Source organism: Harpia harpyja, chromosome 5 (genome assembly GCF_026419915.1).
Source record: "Harpia harpyja isolate bHarHar1 chromosome 5, bHarHar1 primary haplotype, whole genome shotgun sequence".
Taxonomy (NCBI): Eukaryota; Metazoa; Chordata; class Aves; order Accipitriformes; family Accipitridae; genus Harpia; species Harpia harpyja.
The window spans coordinates 79,361,194-79,375,863 of record NC_068944.1 but is presented as its reverse complement, the minus strand read 5'-3'; the positions used below and the strand labels follow the sequence as shown (position 1 = coordinate 79,375,863).

Below are 14,670 nucleotides of genomic sequence, written 5' to 3'. Positions count from 1 at the left end.
GACTCATGCACCCTGTGGTTCCATCGCTGGCGGGACGGGGGGGCCGGGACACCCCACCCCACCCCGGCCCAGCCCAGTGGCTTGGCTGCGTGGAAGGGGGAGCGGGTGCCAGCCCAGCTCCAGCCCCCCCCCCCCCCGCCCCGGCGCCATGCAGAGAGCCAGCAGCCCCCGCCACCCCGGCCGGTGCCCCCCACCCGCGGCACTCACCTCTCGAACTCGGCCCGCAGCAGCTTCTCCCGCTCCAGGACGGCCACGTGCAGCTTGCCCCATTCCTTCTCCACGTCCAGCGGGTGGTACCCGGGGGGCACCTTCAGCTGCCCGGACTGCACAGCGCCCTGCATCCCCCCCCGGGTTCGTCAGACCGCCGGCCCCGGGACCCCCAGGCAGCCGGCGGGGGGGAGCAGCCCCAGCCGTGGGTGCCACGTCTCAGTTGCTCCGTGCCGGAGGCAAAGCCTCGTGGGAGCCATGAGATGGGAGAGGCACGGGACGGCCTCCGCCCCAGCGGGGACACGGCAGGGGCGTGCCGAGTGCTGCCACGAGACCCCCGGTGTCCCAGGACCCCCGGCATCCCGGGACCCCCAGTCCCCCAGAACAACCCAGTGCCCAGGATCCCAGACCCCTGGAACTCACGGCCCCTCGGGACCCCCAGAGCACCGGGACCCCTGGCCCCTCAGGATCGCACCCCTGCCCCGGGATCCCCAGCCCCTCAGGACCATGGCCCCCCAGGACCCGCAGCCCCCCAGGCACGGCCGGCGGCGGGTGCCGCTCACCTCCAGGGACTGGAAGATGGCCTTGGAGCGGTTCTTGTCGGCCTCTTTGGCCGGGAGCTCCGTCTCCTTGAACTTCAGGAACTGGCGCCAGAGGATCTGCCGAGAGGGGGGCTGCTAAGGTGGGCCGCGCGGACCCCCGGGCGCCGCGAGCCCCTGCTCGGGCAAATCGCCCCCCCCCACCGCCACCACCATTTTCCATGCGTGTGGAGCCGGCGGGAAGGAAGGGGCCGGGCGGGGAGCTGGTGTTTGCCACTGGTGACTCACCATGAGCCTGGAAAGAGTGAGTCAGTGGGGCCCTCCCTGCCTGGGGCGCCCCGGCTCTGCCGCGGCACAGCCGCCCGCTCCCCGGTGCCTCCCGGCCAGCACCGGCACCGAGCCCCCCGCTGCCCCACAGCCCCCCAGGGCCAGGCTGCACGGACCCAGCTGGGGCCGGGACCGGCGGCGGGCTCAGAGACAGGCAGTGCCGTGTGGCCACGGCGGGATCTCCCCGTTCCCCGCGGAGCCGCGCAACCCCGAGGCCGGCATGAGCTTGCAGCGCGGCGGGGCTGGGTGCGTGCCGGCCCGGGGTTGCCCGCACAGGGAGGACTCGCCCCGGCATGAGCCAGCCCGCGGCCAGGTCGCCAGCCAGCTGGGCCACCGCCAAGCACCTCCCCAGGCACCGGCACGGCTCACCGGAGCCTTTCATCCCCCTGCCAGCGCCGGGGCACCGTCCCGGCTCCCTCACCTCGATCTCCTCGTAGCTGGCGGGGAAGCGGCGCTCCTCGAAGAGGACGGTGTGCTGGCGGATCCACTGCAGCAGCAGCGTCACCACCTCGTAGTACTCCTGCCAGCGCAGCTGCAGCTCCTGGGTGGAGGGAGGCACGTGGAGACGGGCGCCCGCCGCGGGGGGAGGCGGACGCCCCCCGGCCCCCAGACTCACGTTGGCCTTGACGCCGTCCTGCACCTCGGGCACGCGGGGCATGGCGTCGTAGAGGGAGGAGACGTAGGTGATGATGGACTTCTCGTCCGGCTGGGGCACGTCCACGTCTGGGGAGAGGGAGGACCGTTGGGCGGGGGGGACGCGGGACACCGGGGTGGAGAGGGATGGGGGCTCTGCGGGGTGGTGGCCCCCCCACCCCCCCAGGACGCCGTCCCCCTCGCAGCCGGGCGCCCCTGCCCATACCTTCGGGGTCCAGCAGGCGCGTCACCCCCAGGTCCCGCTCGGCCACGGTGAAAGCCTGGTCCAGGTTCTCCAGGTTGCTCTGGCGGTACACCCGGTTCATGTCGATCAGCATGGGCCTGCGGGCAGCGGGAACGGGTCAGGGGGGGTCCCGCCGGGACTGGCGGCAGGGTCCGTGCCGGCGGCCGCTCTCCCGCCACGCCTGGCGGACGGCCGGGCCGGGGGCCGCAGGCAGCGCCCTCCACCCGCCCTGCCCCACGGCGCAGGTTTCCAGCAGGCGTGGGCGCCGGTTGTTCGGAGAAACCCCAGGGACAGCGGGTCCACCCCCCCCAGGGGCTGCCTGCACCGCCTGCACCTCTGCCGAGCCACCCCACGCCCCGCACGCCCACGCCACGCGCCGGCGAGACCCCACACCCGGCCCAAGGGCACCGGGAGCCAGGGCCGCCCCGACGGCCCCGAGCACGGACCCCGGAGCAGGCAGACCCCCCGGTCCCACCGTGGGGCAGGCGGCAACCCCGGCCCCCCCCCCAGCCCGGCGGGGGGTCCCAGCCCCCGGCCCAGCCCAGTGCCTACAGCTCCCTGAGGCGCAGGCTGTGCTGGATGGAGTAGAAGGAGCCGCTGATGCCGGGGGCCGCCGGGCACTCAGGGATGTCTTCGCAGACCATCACCACCCCGTCCTCCGCCCCCGGCAGAGCCCGCGCCGAGCTCCCCGTGCCGCGGCGCCGCGGCTGCTTCCTGGCCTGATGCCGCCTGCTCCGCTCCATGGCGGGACCGAGCTCGGTGCAGCGGTTGGTGAGCTCCTGCCGCGGCGGCGGCTCGGTGCGGAGTGCGGCACGGCTCGGCGCGGCGCGGCACGGCACGGCACGGGTGCCTCCTCCCACCCTGCACGGGCGCGGCACGCCTGCACGTACTTGCGTTCCCCAAAGGTGCGCGGCGGCCCCGGCAGGGCCCGCGGGGGCCTGCCTGCCTGCGCCCCGGCACGCTGCGGAGGGCACGGCGCCCGCTGCCCGGGGGGATCAGCGCCCGCCTGCCCACGCAGGCAGCGGGTCGGCAGGTCGGGTGGGAGCGTGGGAAGGTGGCTAAACCACACGGCTCCCCGTACCGCCACGGCACTGCCGGCACAGGCCGATGGGCTGGGACTTGTCGGGAGCACGTGCCTGCGTCGCCCCAAAGCGGGATCGGCGCAGCTGGCCCCGCCGGCGGCTGGTCCCAGCCAGCACGCGCCTGCCCCACGCGTGGCATCACCCTGCACCGCCGGCTGCTGCAAGGGGCCAAATCCTGCCAGCACCGGAGCCGGGTCCTCCGCAGCCCCGGGGGCTGCTCTCCCCACCACGGGGGCTGGGAGCCGCTGCTCACCCAGGAGCCCGAGCCAGGGGACGGTTGTGCCAAGGGAGGCTCGGCACCGCAGGGACAGGGCTGGGGGTGCCGGGTCCCTGCCAGGCAGATGGGAGCTCTGTGCCCGCAGGCAGGTACGGCGCGGCCCGACCTGGCCAGCCCGGCACGCTGCCCCCGACGTGCGGCGGCCAGTAGCCGACCTGGCTCCGCTCCACCTACTTGTGCCGGTGGATGATGGCGTTGAAGAGGCGCCCGTCTCGCCAGCTGGTGGTGAAGTTGTCGCAGCGCAGGCCCTGGTAATCCTCCACCATCCGCTGGGACCAGAGCAGCAGCTTCTCCTTGGCTGTCATGTCCTCCGACTGCCCCGTCACCTGGATGTCCGAGATCTGCCGGGACGGGGGGGGTTACGCCGGCCCAGCCGCCAGCTCCCACCGCGCACGGGCACGCTTGCTCCGCGGCGGCTGTCTCCTACCCCACTGCAGCCTCCACCAGCGATGCCCCAGCCCCGCCACCACCCTGTTCCTGCCCCACGTGGGGGACCAAACCAGCACCGGGGACCTGCAGAGCCCCAGCCTCCCGGCACCGCCGGCACCACCCTCAGCCCCACCATCGCCACATCCTCCCCAGGCCGTGGCACGGCGCGTGGGCACAGCCGGGCGCCGGCGGAGCCCCACGGTGGGCACGGGGCCAGTGCCGTGCCGGGCTGTGGGCTCACCTGGAAGTGGAGGATGATGGTCCAGATGAGCCCCAGCGTCAGCTTGGGGTTGCCGTCAGCAATGTCATCGTTGCGGATGTTGACCAGCTTCACCTGCGAGGCCAAGGCACGCGGTGGCTGCAGGGAGGGCGAGGAGCGCGCCCCAGCCCCGGGGGTCCCCGGGGGGCGTCCCGCCAGCCCGGCAGCCCTGCGACCCCCCACCCTCTCACCTGCCGATGCTTCAGGTAGTTGAGGGCGATCTGCACGTTCTGCAGCTTGTGGAAGCGCATCCTGCCCTTCTCCCGGGGCTGCGGGGAGAGCGGGGGGCGATGAGCCGCGGCCCTCACCGGGCACATCCCGCCGCCCCCGGCTCACCCGCGCATGCGAGGGATGCTGGGCACCGAGCACCGCGGCCCACCCCGTGCACCGGCCCGGCCCCTCCCGGCGCCGCGCATGCCGATGCCACACGCCCTCCGCACTTTGTCCCCATGCCACCACCGGGGAGGGGACGTTCCCCGCCTCTCCCACCACAAAGCCACCAGCCGGGGCCAGCCCAGCCCAAACTGCCCCCAGCCCTGGCGCGGCCACGCCGCCTGCGTAGCACCGGGGCCACCGGCTGCTGTGCCAAGAGAAGCCAAGCGCCAGGCACGGTGCGAGAGCAGCTCCCGCTGCACCCCTACGCGGCAGCCCCGCTCCCCGTGGCGTCCGTCCCGGGGGCCCAGCGACTCCCCACGCCGCCTCGCTGAGCCCAAAACGCCGCAGCTGCCTGTGCCGGCAGGGCGGGCAAGAGGAACGCAGGCGCCGGGCACCCCATTGCCACAGGGAGCTGGTGCCGGGACCAGGGCCTGGGTCCCCCGCAATGCACGTGGGCATCGCAGCCGCTGCCCGGGGCAGCTCTGCCGAGCCGGTCCCGGCCAAGGTGCCGCCGCACCGCCATGCAGGAGGCAGCGGGCAGCGCGGACCCACCAGGAAATCCTCTGCCCGTCCCGCGGGGCTGCGGGCAGGAAGCGCTGCCGGACCGAACAATGGCAAGCGCGGCCGGCCTCGCCGCCGGATCCTGCACCCGCGCTTCCTCGGCCATGCAGCAGCACCGGCCCCACGGTGCGGGCACAGCCAGCCCCACAGCGCGGGCACAGTCCAGCCCTGCTCTGCCCCTGCCCGCGGCATCCCGGCAGCACCGCTCGTCCTGCCCTCGCCAGCTCCTCGCAGCCCGTCCTTGCCCGCGCGGATGCGGCAGGGCCGTGCTGGAGGCAGCACACAGCTCGCCGGCACGCTCCGGTCTCGCCCCACGGCAGGGACCAGGCACCACTGTGCTGGGGAACCTCCCCACCCCTGCGGGTCCCCGGTGGGGGTCCCCTGGGCAGCCCCTACGGGCAGATCCTGCCTAGACAGACCCCCTGTACGCGCCGGCCCCGTGGCAAGGCCCGACGCTCCACCGGCAGCGGCTGTGCCTGGCCTCGGCTGCTGGAAGGGCTGGGGAGCCCCTGAGCCCCCCACGTGCCACTCAGTGATGGACCAGGGTCTCTTCTGCCCACAGCCACGGGGCACGAGGGAAACGCAGCCGGTCGGGGCAGGGTCCGGCCCCGGCGGGAGAGCCGGGGGTGTCAGCGGCCGCAACGCCATCCCCCTCGCCGGGTGCCCCGGGACCTCCCGCAGCCCCGAGGAGCTGCGGGGCCGGGTGGCACGTCTTGCCGCAGTGCCAGGAGCCGCAGCCCTGCTCTGGCCCCGTGGGAGTCCCAGCCCCATGGCACCGCTCCCGGTGATGCCGCGCTCCTATCTCACCGCTGCAGGCAAGGCCCGGCCCAGGGAAACCCGCCCTAGCCGGCACTTGGGCTCAAACGCCCGGCTGACCCCCGCTGCCAGAGCGCCCTGGGGTGCCGACGCGCCTCCCCCCGGCACAGCATGCGGCGGCGCTTCTCCTCCGCACCCGCACCGGGACGGTGCGGCCGCGCCGGTGGCGGAGCGTCTCCCGGTCGCGGCGGCGGGCGCTTGCCACGCGGGGCCATGCGGAGAGCAAACGGCAGAACCACTCACCAACCGCAAGTTCCTGATCACGTCGCGCTCCCTCGGCTGCCCGGCCAGAGCAGTGCAAAGAGAGGAAGGAGGCAAAGGCCGGAGGGGGACGGTCAGGGCAGACCCGCCAACAGGAGCCCAGCGCGGAGAAGCAGAGAGTTCACCAAAGCAAAGAGACGTCCGGGCGTTAGAGGCCGCGGTGGGGCCGGGGGAGCTGCGGGATGGAGGGGGGCGGCCGCGCCGGCGAGGCTCGGGGCGCTCCGGCACGGTGCCGGGCAGCTCTCCAGGATGGGATGGAAGGCAGGGAAGAGGCCAAGCGGGAGAAGGGTAGGAGGCAGATGCGGGAAGCAGAGGATGGGACGGCCGGCAGCCGGAGGGTCCCGGCACGCGGAGCCGGCGCGGGGGAGCGGGGGCGGCAGCGGTGCGGCAGCGGTATCGGCGCGGGACCTACCAGCGTGTCCCCCGAGAGCACCTCCAGCAGCGAGATGAGGTTGTGTCCATCCCGCAGGTCCTCGTAGAGGTCGTTGACGTGACGCTGCGCCTGCGGGGATGGGGACGGCGTTACGGGGGTGCCGGGGGGGGCAGCCGAGCCCTGCAGAGCCCCAGCACCCCCCCGCTCTGTCGTCCCCCCCTGCCCTGTCGTCCCCCCTGCCCCACGCCAGCTGGCACCAAAACGGGGCAGCCGGGATGGGAGCCCAGTGACCCCCCCCACGTGCAGCAGGCATTCACACGTGTCCCCGAGCGCAGCCTGGTGCCCCCAACCCCGTGTCCCCGCTGCCAGCACACACCGGCATCTCCCCCCCATGCCCTGCGGACCAGCGGCCAGGCTGGGTCCGGCATCACTCCGCCACATGCGGGGACCCGCTGCCCACCATGCCGGTGGCCGTGGGGTCCGGCCCCAGCGTGGGGAGGGGAAGGCGTGAGAAGAAAAAGAGCGTGGTGTGGGGGCAGCCAGAGAGGGAGAGACCTACCTCTGCTCGCCAGTGCTGCGCGGGAGAGGCAGAGAGAAGAAGAGAGAAATTAGGAGAGGCGGCAGAGAGGGGGGCAGCCCCAGGGTGGGCAGGGGGGCGGCCGGGACCTGCCCCGGGGCGGCGGCACCCCACGGCAGCACCGATGCCGCGGGACCGATGCCACAGGGTCGGGCACCCGGCATGCGGGGACAGGTCCACACGCGGGGGCCGGGGAGATGTCTTGGCACGTGCCAGGCGCTGACGTGGGGCTCTGCCCGCCGCGCGGCAGGGACAGGCACCGGCACGCCGGCGGGGCCCTGGCGGGGTTCGTCTGGGCGCGTGGCGCGGGCGGCACGGGGAAGGAGCGGGGAGAGGGCAACGGCTGGAGACGGGAGAGCGGGACGGGACGGGGGCGAGCGGGGCAGGCGCTGCCGAGCGCAGGCAGCGCGGTGGGCACGGCTCCCCCGGGGCAGGCAGGAAGGGCGCGGGCACCCTCGTGCCCAAAGGAAGTCGCGGCGGTGCCAGGGCGGAGAGGGCGACCGGCAGAGCTGCCAGGCTCCGCTGGCATCAAAGCCTGCAAAAGGTCCCCTCGTGCCCGCGGCTAGAGCACCATCCCCTCCCGGAGCCGGCACGGCACGCGTGGGAGGGGGCGGCCGGCAGCTCCCGGCTTGGCCCGATGCCTGGCACGGCCACGGGACGGCACAGCCGGGCAGGGGAAGCGAGGAGGCAGGGCAGGCAGCTCCTGCCTGCGAGGGCCGCTGGCGCTGCCCCCAGCCCCAGAGCCCCCCACGGAGGCAGCCGAGCGGCCTCAACCGCTGCCCGCGGTGCCAGGAGCACCGGCACAGGTAGCCGGGAGAGGCTGTGCCGGCACAGCGCTGCCAGGGGCCTCCGCTGCCCACATCCTGGGGTGCTCTGCCGGGCTGGCACGGCGGGGACGCAGCTGGGGATGATCTGGTGCCAGGTGCTGCCGCCGGCACAGCCCGGGACTTTCCACTGGGACAGCTGGGGTTCTGCAGAAGGCGGCGCGTGCCCGTACCTTGATGAGGTGCTTGTTGACCCATTTGGTGAAGGTTTTCTTCTGGACCCGGTCTCGCTCATCTGCAAGAGAGGAGAGGGCAGGGTGAGGGGGGGGCACAGGGGGTCCCAGCGCGGCGGTGCTGCCGGCAAGAACCGGGCCCCGCCGGCGGCATGGCTGGCGGGAGCGCCGGCGGAGGAAGCGATGAGCCAACCGCTCTGGGGAGCCGCAGTGAGTCACGGGGCGTGCAAGGGGAAGGAAACAGTTAATGCAGATCGGCCCCTGCGTGCCTGCACCACCGCAGCCCAGCAATGCTGAGCAATGCCTGCAAGAAGCAATGCCTGGAGCGGGGGGGGGGCTGCCCAGCCCTGCCCTGCCCTGAGCCCCCCCCCCACCAAACCACAGTGGGGAGATCAGGGAGCCGCCCCAGCACAGCCCCAGCCGCTGTGTGCATGGCCCAGTGGGACGTGTGGGGGATCGGGGCGAGCCCACGGGGTGTCTGCACCCCCAGGCACGGCATGTTCACCCCGAGTGGGATGTGGAGGGGATCAGGATGAGCCCACGGGGTGTCTGCACCCCCAGGCACGGCATGTTCACCCCGAGTGGGATGTGGAGGGGATCAGGATGAGCCCACGGGGTGTCTGCACCCCCAGGCATGGCATGTTCACCCCCAGTGGGATGTGGAGGGGATCAGGATGAGCCCACAGGGTGTCTGCACCCCCAGGCACGGCATATTACCCTGAGTGGGATGTGGAGGGGATCAGGATGAGCCCACGGGGTGTCTGCACCCCCAGGCACAGCATGCTCACTCCCAGTGGGACGTGGAGGGGATCGGGATGAGCCCACGGGGTGTCTGCACCCGCAGGCATGGCATGTTACCCTGAGTGGGATGTGGAGGGGATCAGGACAAGCCCATGGATTGTCTGCACCCCCAGGCACGGCATGCTCACTCCCAGTGGGACGTGGAGGGGATCAGGATGAGCCCACGGGGTGTCTGCACCCCCAGGCACGGCATGTTCACCCCCAGTGGGATGTGGAGGGGATCAGGACGAGCCCACGGGGTATCTGCCCCGGCACAGCCCAGGCGCCGCCTGCCCAGCCCCAGCCGTAGCTGCAGGAGCCGTGGGGCACAGACGCTGCTCCCGGCCGCCCCAGCGCTGCTCTGCGGGGTGGGGACAGGCCCGGGGGGTGCTCAGCCCCGTCCCTGGGGCGGCTCCTCTGGGGGCACCCGCAGGGACCCCCCGAGCCGGCAGCTCTCCCTCCTGCTCCCACGGGCAGCGGCAGGCAGAGCCCCGGGACTCCCCGCGGGGCTGCCCACGCTGCAGGCAGGGTGTCCCCGGGGGGCAGGCAGGGCCGTGGGGCCTGTGACTCACGGGCACTCCCTGTCCACTGCCCTGTCATTAGGGGATGGGATGGCGACGGCTGACGCACCGGGCTGGGCACCCGGGCTGGCACTGCCCGCAGCCAGGCGGCCCCACCCCGCAGCCCCCCCCTCCGCCGACGAGCACCCATCCCCTGCACCCCGCTAACGAGCACCCATCTCGCCCATGTCCGCTCCCCACGGGGGGGCAGCTCGCCCTCCTCGCCCCGCTCCCCCCCCCAAGACCCAGAGCATCACCGCCGAACCCAGGACGGCCGGTGCCACGCTCAGCCCGGCACCGAGGAGGGTTTGGTGGCAGGAGGGGACACCCCGAGGTGTGCGGGGCGATGCCACCGCCCCTCCGCAACACCCCCCCTGCCCACGCCGCGGCGATCCGGCGGGGCCAGGATGGCGCGTGCCAGGTCTTGCCCCGCCGGAGCGTGCCGGGATCTGCCCGTGCAGCACCCAGCGCCCCACGGCCGGCGCCCGGCCCACACCCGCCCTTCCCAGGTGAGCGCACCGGTACCTGGGGACACCGGACGCCGCGTCCCCGCCGGACCCACGTCCCCGCCGGACCCACGGGCGGCTCGGCGGCAAGGCCGGGGCGCGACGGGCAGGGAAGCGATGGCCGGGGAGTGGCAGCGGTGCGGGAGGAAGGAAGGAAACGTGGGGCACGCTCGCCCGGTGGGTACGTGCGCACCGAGGTGGGAGCGTTCCCACACCGCCTGCCCCGGCAGGACCCGCACCCAAAGAATCCCCGACACCCAGGTGAGCCGCGGCCGTCGGCGCCCACCCCACGGCGTGCCGAGGGACGGGCCGTGGCCATGCTGCAGGCAGGACGGGCAGGGCGTGGGAGGAAGCGTTCGTGCCCGCAGGCAGCGCCGACACGGCGTGGATGGGGACAGGCGCCGGCGTGGGACACGGGGACCCCGCACCCCGACTGCCTGGCTGCGGGGGGCTGCTGGTCCTGGTCCCAACGACCAGCTCTGGCCCCACGGTGCTGCCCCATAGCCTGCCCTGGGGGACACCGCCCCAGCGTGGGGGTCTGCCCCATATCCTGCCCTGGGGACACCGCCCCAGCGTGGGGGTCTGCCCCACAGCCTGCCCTGGGGGACACCGCCCCAGCGTGGGGGTCTGCCCCACAGCCTACCCTGGGGACACCGACGCAGTGTGGGGGTCTGCCACACAGCCTGCCCTGGGGACACCACCCCAGCGTGGGGGTCTGCCCCAAAGCCTGCCCTGGGGACACTGCCCCAGCATGGGGGTCTGCCCCACAGCCTGCCTTGGGGACACCGACCCAGCGTGGGGGTCTGCCCCACAGCCTGCCTTGGGGGACACCGACCCAGTGTGGGGGTCTGCCCCATGGCCTGCACTGGGGGACACCGCCCCAGTGTGGGGGTCTGCCCCATGGCCTGCACTGGGGGACACCGCCCCAGCGTGGGGGTCTGCCCCATAGCCTGCACTGGGGGACACCGACCCAATGTGGGGGTCTGCCCCATAGCTACCTTTCTTGCCCTCGGAGGCCCTCAGCACGGCCAGGTAGAGGTTGTCCTCCGAGCCCGTCCTCTGTCCCGCAGCCAGACCTTCCTCCTGGCTGCGCAGTCGCTGCCGGGACATGGTGGCCGCCGCCGCTGCCCGCGCTGAGCACCGACGCAGCTCGGTTCGCCTCCCGCTCTGCCCCTGCTGCCAGCCGGGTCCCTGCCGACACCTCCCTCCCGCCGAGGTGTGGGGCGGCCCCAGGGAGGAGACTGGGGTTCCCCTCCCTCCCTCCCCACGCCCGGGCACGGATCCTGCCCACAGGAAACCTCCCCGAGCCCACGGCTCTGCTTAACCGTTTCCTCCCCACGCCCCGGGAGCCGCCTGGGGGCCACGGGGATGGGGCAGGGACCCCACGCGCCCGCCCAGGGGGACCCCTGCAGTGCACCCTCGGGCCTCGGGACCCCCAGGTCTGCAAGCCCGGGGCGGTTGGGACCCCCAGCCCCATGCCCCAGAGCTGCAGGACCCCTGGTCCCCCCACCCCAAGGCCTCGGGACCCCCAGGTCTGCAAGCCCGGGGCGGGGGGGGGGGTTGGGACCCTCAGTCCCGATGCCTGGGGTACTCAGAAACCCCCAGCCCCGTGCCCCAGAGCTGCAGGACTCCTGGTCCCCCCCACCCCGAGGCCTTGGGACCCCCAGGTTTCCAAGCCCAGGAGGCTCAGGACCCCCAGGTTCACAAGCTCAGGACATCCCTTCCCACTGCCCAGGGTCCTCAGGACACCCCTGTCCCCATGCTCAGGGGCCACAGCCCCCCAGTCCCCCGGCTGGGACCTCCAAGAGCCCCCAGGCCCTCTCCCCAGGGGTCTTGGCACCACTCGGTTCCAAAGTCCAGGGTCCTCAGGACCCCCAGGCCCTCTCCCCAGGGGTCTTGGCACCACTCGGTTCCAAAGTCCAGGGTCCTCAGGACCCCCAGCTCCATGCCCCGGAGCTGTAGGACCCACGGTCCCCACAGTCCGGGGGCTCAGGACCCCCAGGTTTCCAAGCCCTGCTCCCAAGTCCCACACTCGGGGGGCTCAGAGCCCCAGTGCCCCTCCCGGGGGGGGGGTTCGGGTTCCCGATCCCCAGGGCTGCAAGACCCCCAGGCCGGGGAGGGGGGGCTGAGACCCACAGACCCCCTAGGCGGGGAGGTGCCGTCCCCACACCCACGCCGGCTCGGGGAGCCAAGCCAAGCTCCTCCGCCCCAGCCGGCGCTGCCGGCGACGCATTCCGGGCGCTCCTGTGCCGCCTCCGGCACAGCCAGGCCCACGCCTCCCGCCAGCGGGTCTGCTCCCGGCCGAGCACCCCGGAAGAGCACCCAAGGTCCCCGGCGCCTCGCCCCCCCCCCACCCCTGCACCCCACGGGCACCCACGGGGTGCTCGCGTGGGACGGGGCCACAAGCGATGCCGGCACGGGATGCCGGGAGGAATCCCCCTCCCCAGGGATCCACCACGGAGCAACTCCTGCCGCGTGGCCGGTGACACCGCCGGCTTCAGGGACTGCTGGAAGGATTCAGGGTTCGCACCCCACCGGCTGCCACGTCCCACCTGGGACCGTGCAGGACCCAGCCCGGCCACGCGTCCCTCCTTGGGGAGCCCGGCTCCGGGGACCCCTGAGCGGGGGGGGGGGTGGCACAGGGTGGGAGCCCACGGCCGCTCTGCTCCCTGCCCTCCACACCCCGCCGCTCGGGGATCTCGGGGTGCCACGGGGACTTCGGGGCGGCACGGGGCCGGCAGCCCTGCCGTGGCACCCGCGGCAGCCATGTCATCCACCACAGGGGTGCAGGCAGTGGGGGAAAGTGCAGCCGCAGGCACCCCGAGCGCTGCCAGCCTGGCGTGGCCCCGGCACAGAGGCCAGCGCCCACATCCTGCACAGGCAGCGCCGGTGCCAACGCCAACACCGGCGGGCACAGCCCGACCCTTGCGTGGAGTCCAAGGGACGTGGGGGCCAGCGCATCGTCCCGCCGTGACTCACGGCCCGACCGGCGTGCCCTGCCCGAGGCGCCGGCACGGCGAGCGGCGCCATGGGGAGCACCCGCCGGCACCCACCTCCCGCCGGCAGCGGGGACTGCCGGGGGCTCAGCCCTGCCCAGCCTCGGCCGTGCCGGCAGCGAGCAGCCGTGTGGGAGCTGAGCATGGGGCTGCAGAGCTGGGCGGCACGGGGGGGGGGGGGGCTGGCAGGGTTTGGGGTGCACGGCGAGGCCGGGGCAAAGGGTGTCCCGCTCCCCAGGCACGGGGTGCTGATGCCGCAGCCCCTCTCAGGTTTGCGAGACCCCCCCTCGCTCCCGCGCCCCTTTGCCAGGGACGGCGCCGGCAGAGGCCACCGTGCAGCGGCGGGAGCGTGGCCCGGGGGTCCGGGATCCCCCCCAGGCAGCTGGGTGGCAAGGCAGGGCCGGCGGGAGGTCGCAGACGGGCAGGCCTGGCAGGGGCCGGGTTGCAGGCAGAGGCTACCCGCTGCGGGGAAGGAGGCAGCCCGGCACAGGCAGCGCCGCTCTGCCGGCCCGCTGCCCGCTGGGGCAGGGCCAGGGCGGCCGCTGAGGAATGCGGGCGGCAACGGGCTCCGCACGCACATTTTTCCACCGAGAGCACATCTGGCGCAGAGCACATCTGGTGCGCGGAGCCGCGGCAGCGCCGGGAGCCCGGCTGACGCCAGCACGCGTCAGAGGGTAGGGACGTACCGGAGCTACTGCTCACCGCGCTGCAGCCAGCACGTGGGCACCGGGACAAGGGGCGACGGCATCACCGACGGGGCGGGGGAGAGGGGCCAGGGCAGCGGCACTACCAGGGCGGGAATGCACGGTGGCACCTCACGCTCCTCTACCTGCGCCCGGGCGCTGGCACGGCCGGGGACGGGGCTGGCGCCGCGCTCACACGCTGCCGGCTGAGCCGCTCCGCCTCCTTCTGCACAGATGTGCCATCCTGGTGCTGGCTCCGGAGGGGTCCGGACAGCGCAGCCAAGAACTCTCCCTGCTGCAGCGGTGAACCCTGAGGGCCGTGACGGCTGCCGGCACCGCTCCCACCGTGGCACCCTCCAGCACGGCACCAGCAGCCCGGGCACCGCACGGCGGCAGAGCAGCGAGACCCGAGCGGCGCAGGCTGCCGGCGAGGGCCGGACGGGAGGCAGGAGGCACCCCCGGCTCCGGCACGCCCCGGCACAGCCAGCTCTTCCCAGGACAAGGCAACGGGGTGGACCCCCCCCCAACCCGTGCCCGGTCACGCAACGGCCGCCAGCGTCCCCCCACCGCCGCCGCCCCCCGCCCCTGCCCACGGCGCCGGCGCCCGCGTCCCCAAGCCGGTGACAGCCCCGCAGCCTCGCACTGGTCCCACCCGAGTCCCCGGGGCTGCCGCAGCTCCTGGCGGAGCCGAGCCGGACCCCAGCCAGCATCCCCGGGGACAGCCACCGCCCTCGGCACGGGGACACGGGCTCCTCTCCACGATGCCGATGCCGCCGCGGGCAGGAGGCACCCGGGCAGGCCGGCGGGCAGCGTGGGAGGGGACGCGGCAGGCGGCGGCGCGGCGCGGGCGCTTTGAAGATCTGAAGAGGTAGAAGGCCTGGCACAGCCCCTGGGACAGGCAGGGCTCCCGTCGCAGGCAGCTGCCAGCCCGGCCAGGCCGGACGGGCAGGAGCTGCCTCAGCCTTCGGCTCCGAGGCCCCGCGGGTGCCAACACCCAGCCGGGCCGGCCCGGCTCCTTCCCACGGCATCTCCCCGCCGGCCGGGAGCCGGCAGGGGCTGCGGCCGCCCTCAGCGCCCGTCCTGGCGGCAGGACCGCCGGCAGCACCCCCAAAACCACGGCCGGCACCGGGGGTTCGGCACCACCCTCTGCGGGTGACGGGACAGCGAGGGGCTCCGCGGGAGCACCCG

The 14,670-nt window shown here is 74.2% G+C and overlaps 1 protein-coding gene across 28 annotated transcripts in view; it reads right to left on the bottom strand.

Moving 5' to 3' along the window:
- The window catches only part of PLEC (plectin), a 62,181-nt gene that overhangs the window by 20,851 nt on the left and 26,660 nt on the right, over positions 1–14,670 (bottom strand). For 9 of the 28 annotated variants that reach the window (XM_052787938.1, XM_052787941.1, XM_052787949.1 and 6 more), the window contains 12 exons: positions 7,958–8,019; positions 6,943–6,957; positions 6,423–6,512; positions 5,993–6,028; positions 4,189–4,266; positions 3,980–4,072; positions 3,484–3,650; positions 1,933–2,048; positions 1,690–1,796; positions 1,495–1,614; positions 771–866; positions 208–335 (listed from right to left, as the gene is read on the bottom strand). In XM_052787938.1, the coding sequence (XP_052643898.1) occupies positions 208–335; positions 771–866; positions 1,495–1,614; positions 1,690–1,796; positions 1,933–2,048; positions 3,484–3,650; positions 3,980–4,072; positions 4,189–4,266; positions 5,993–6,028; positions 6,423–6,512; positions 6,943–6,957; positions 7,958–8,019 (1,108 nt within the window). Of the gene's footprint in view, positions 1–207; positions 336–770; positions 867–1,494; positions 1,615–1,689; positions 1,797–1,932; positions 2,049–3,483; positions 3,651–3,979; positions 4,073–4,188; positions 4,267–5,992; positions 6,029–6,422; positions 6,513–6,942; positions 6,958–7,957; positions 8,020–10,801; positions 10,991–14,670 lie in introns of those variants that run through there. The other 19 variants (XM_052787939.1, XM_052787951.1, XM_052787957.1 and 16 more) reach the window with 7 other exon arrangements.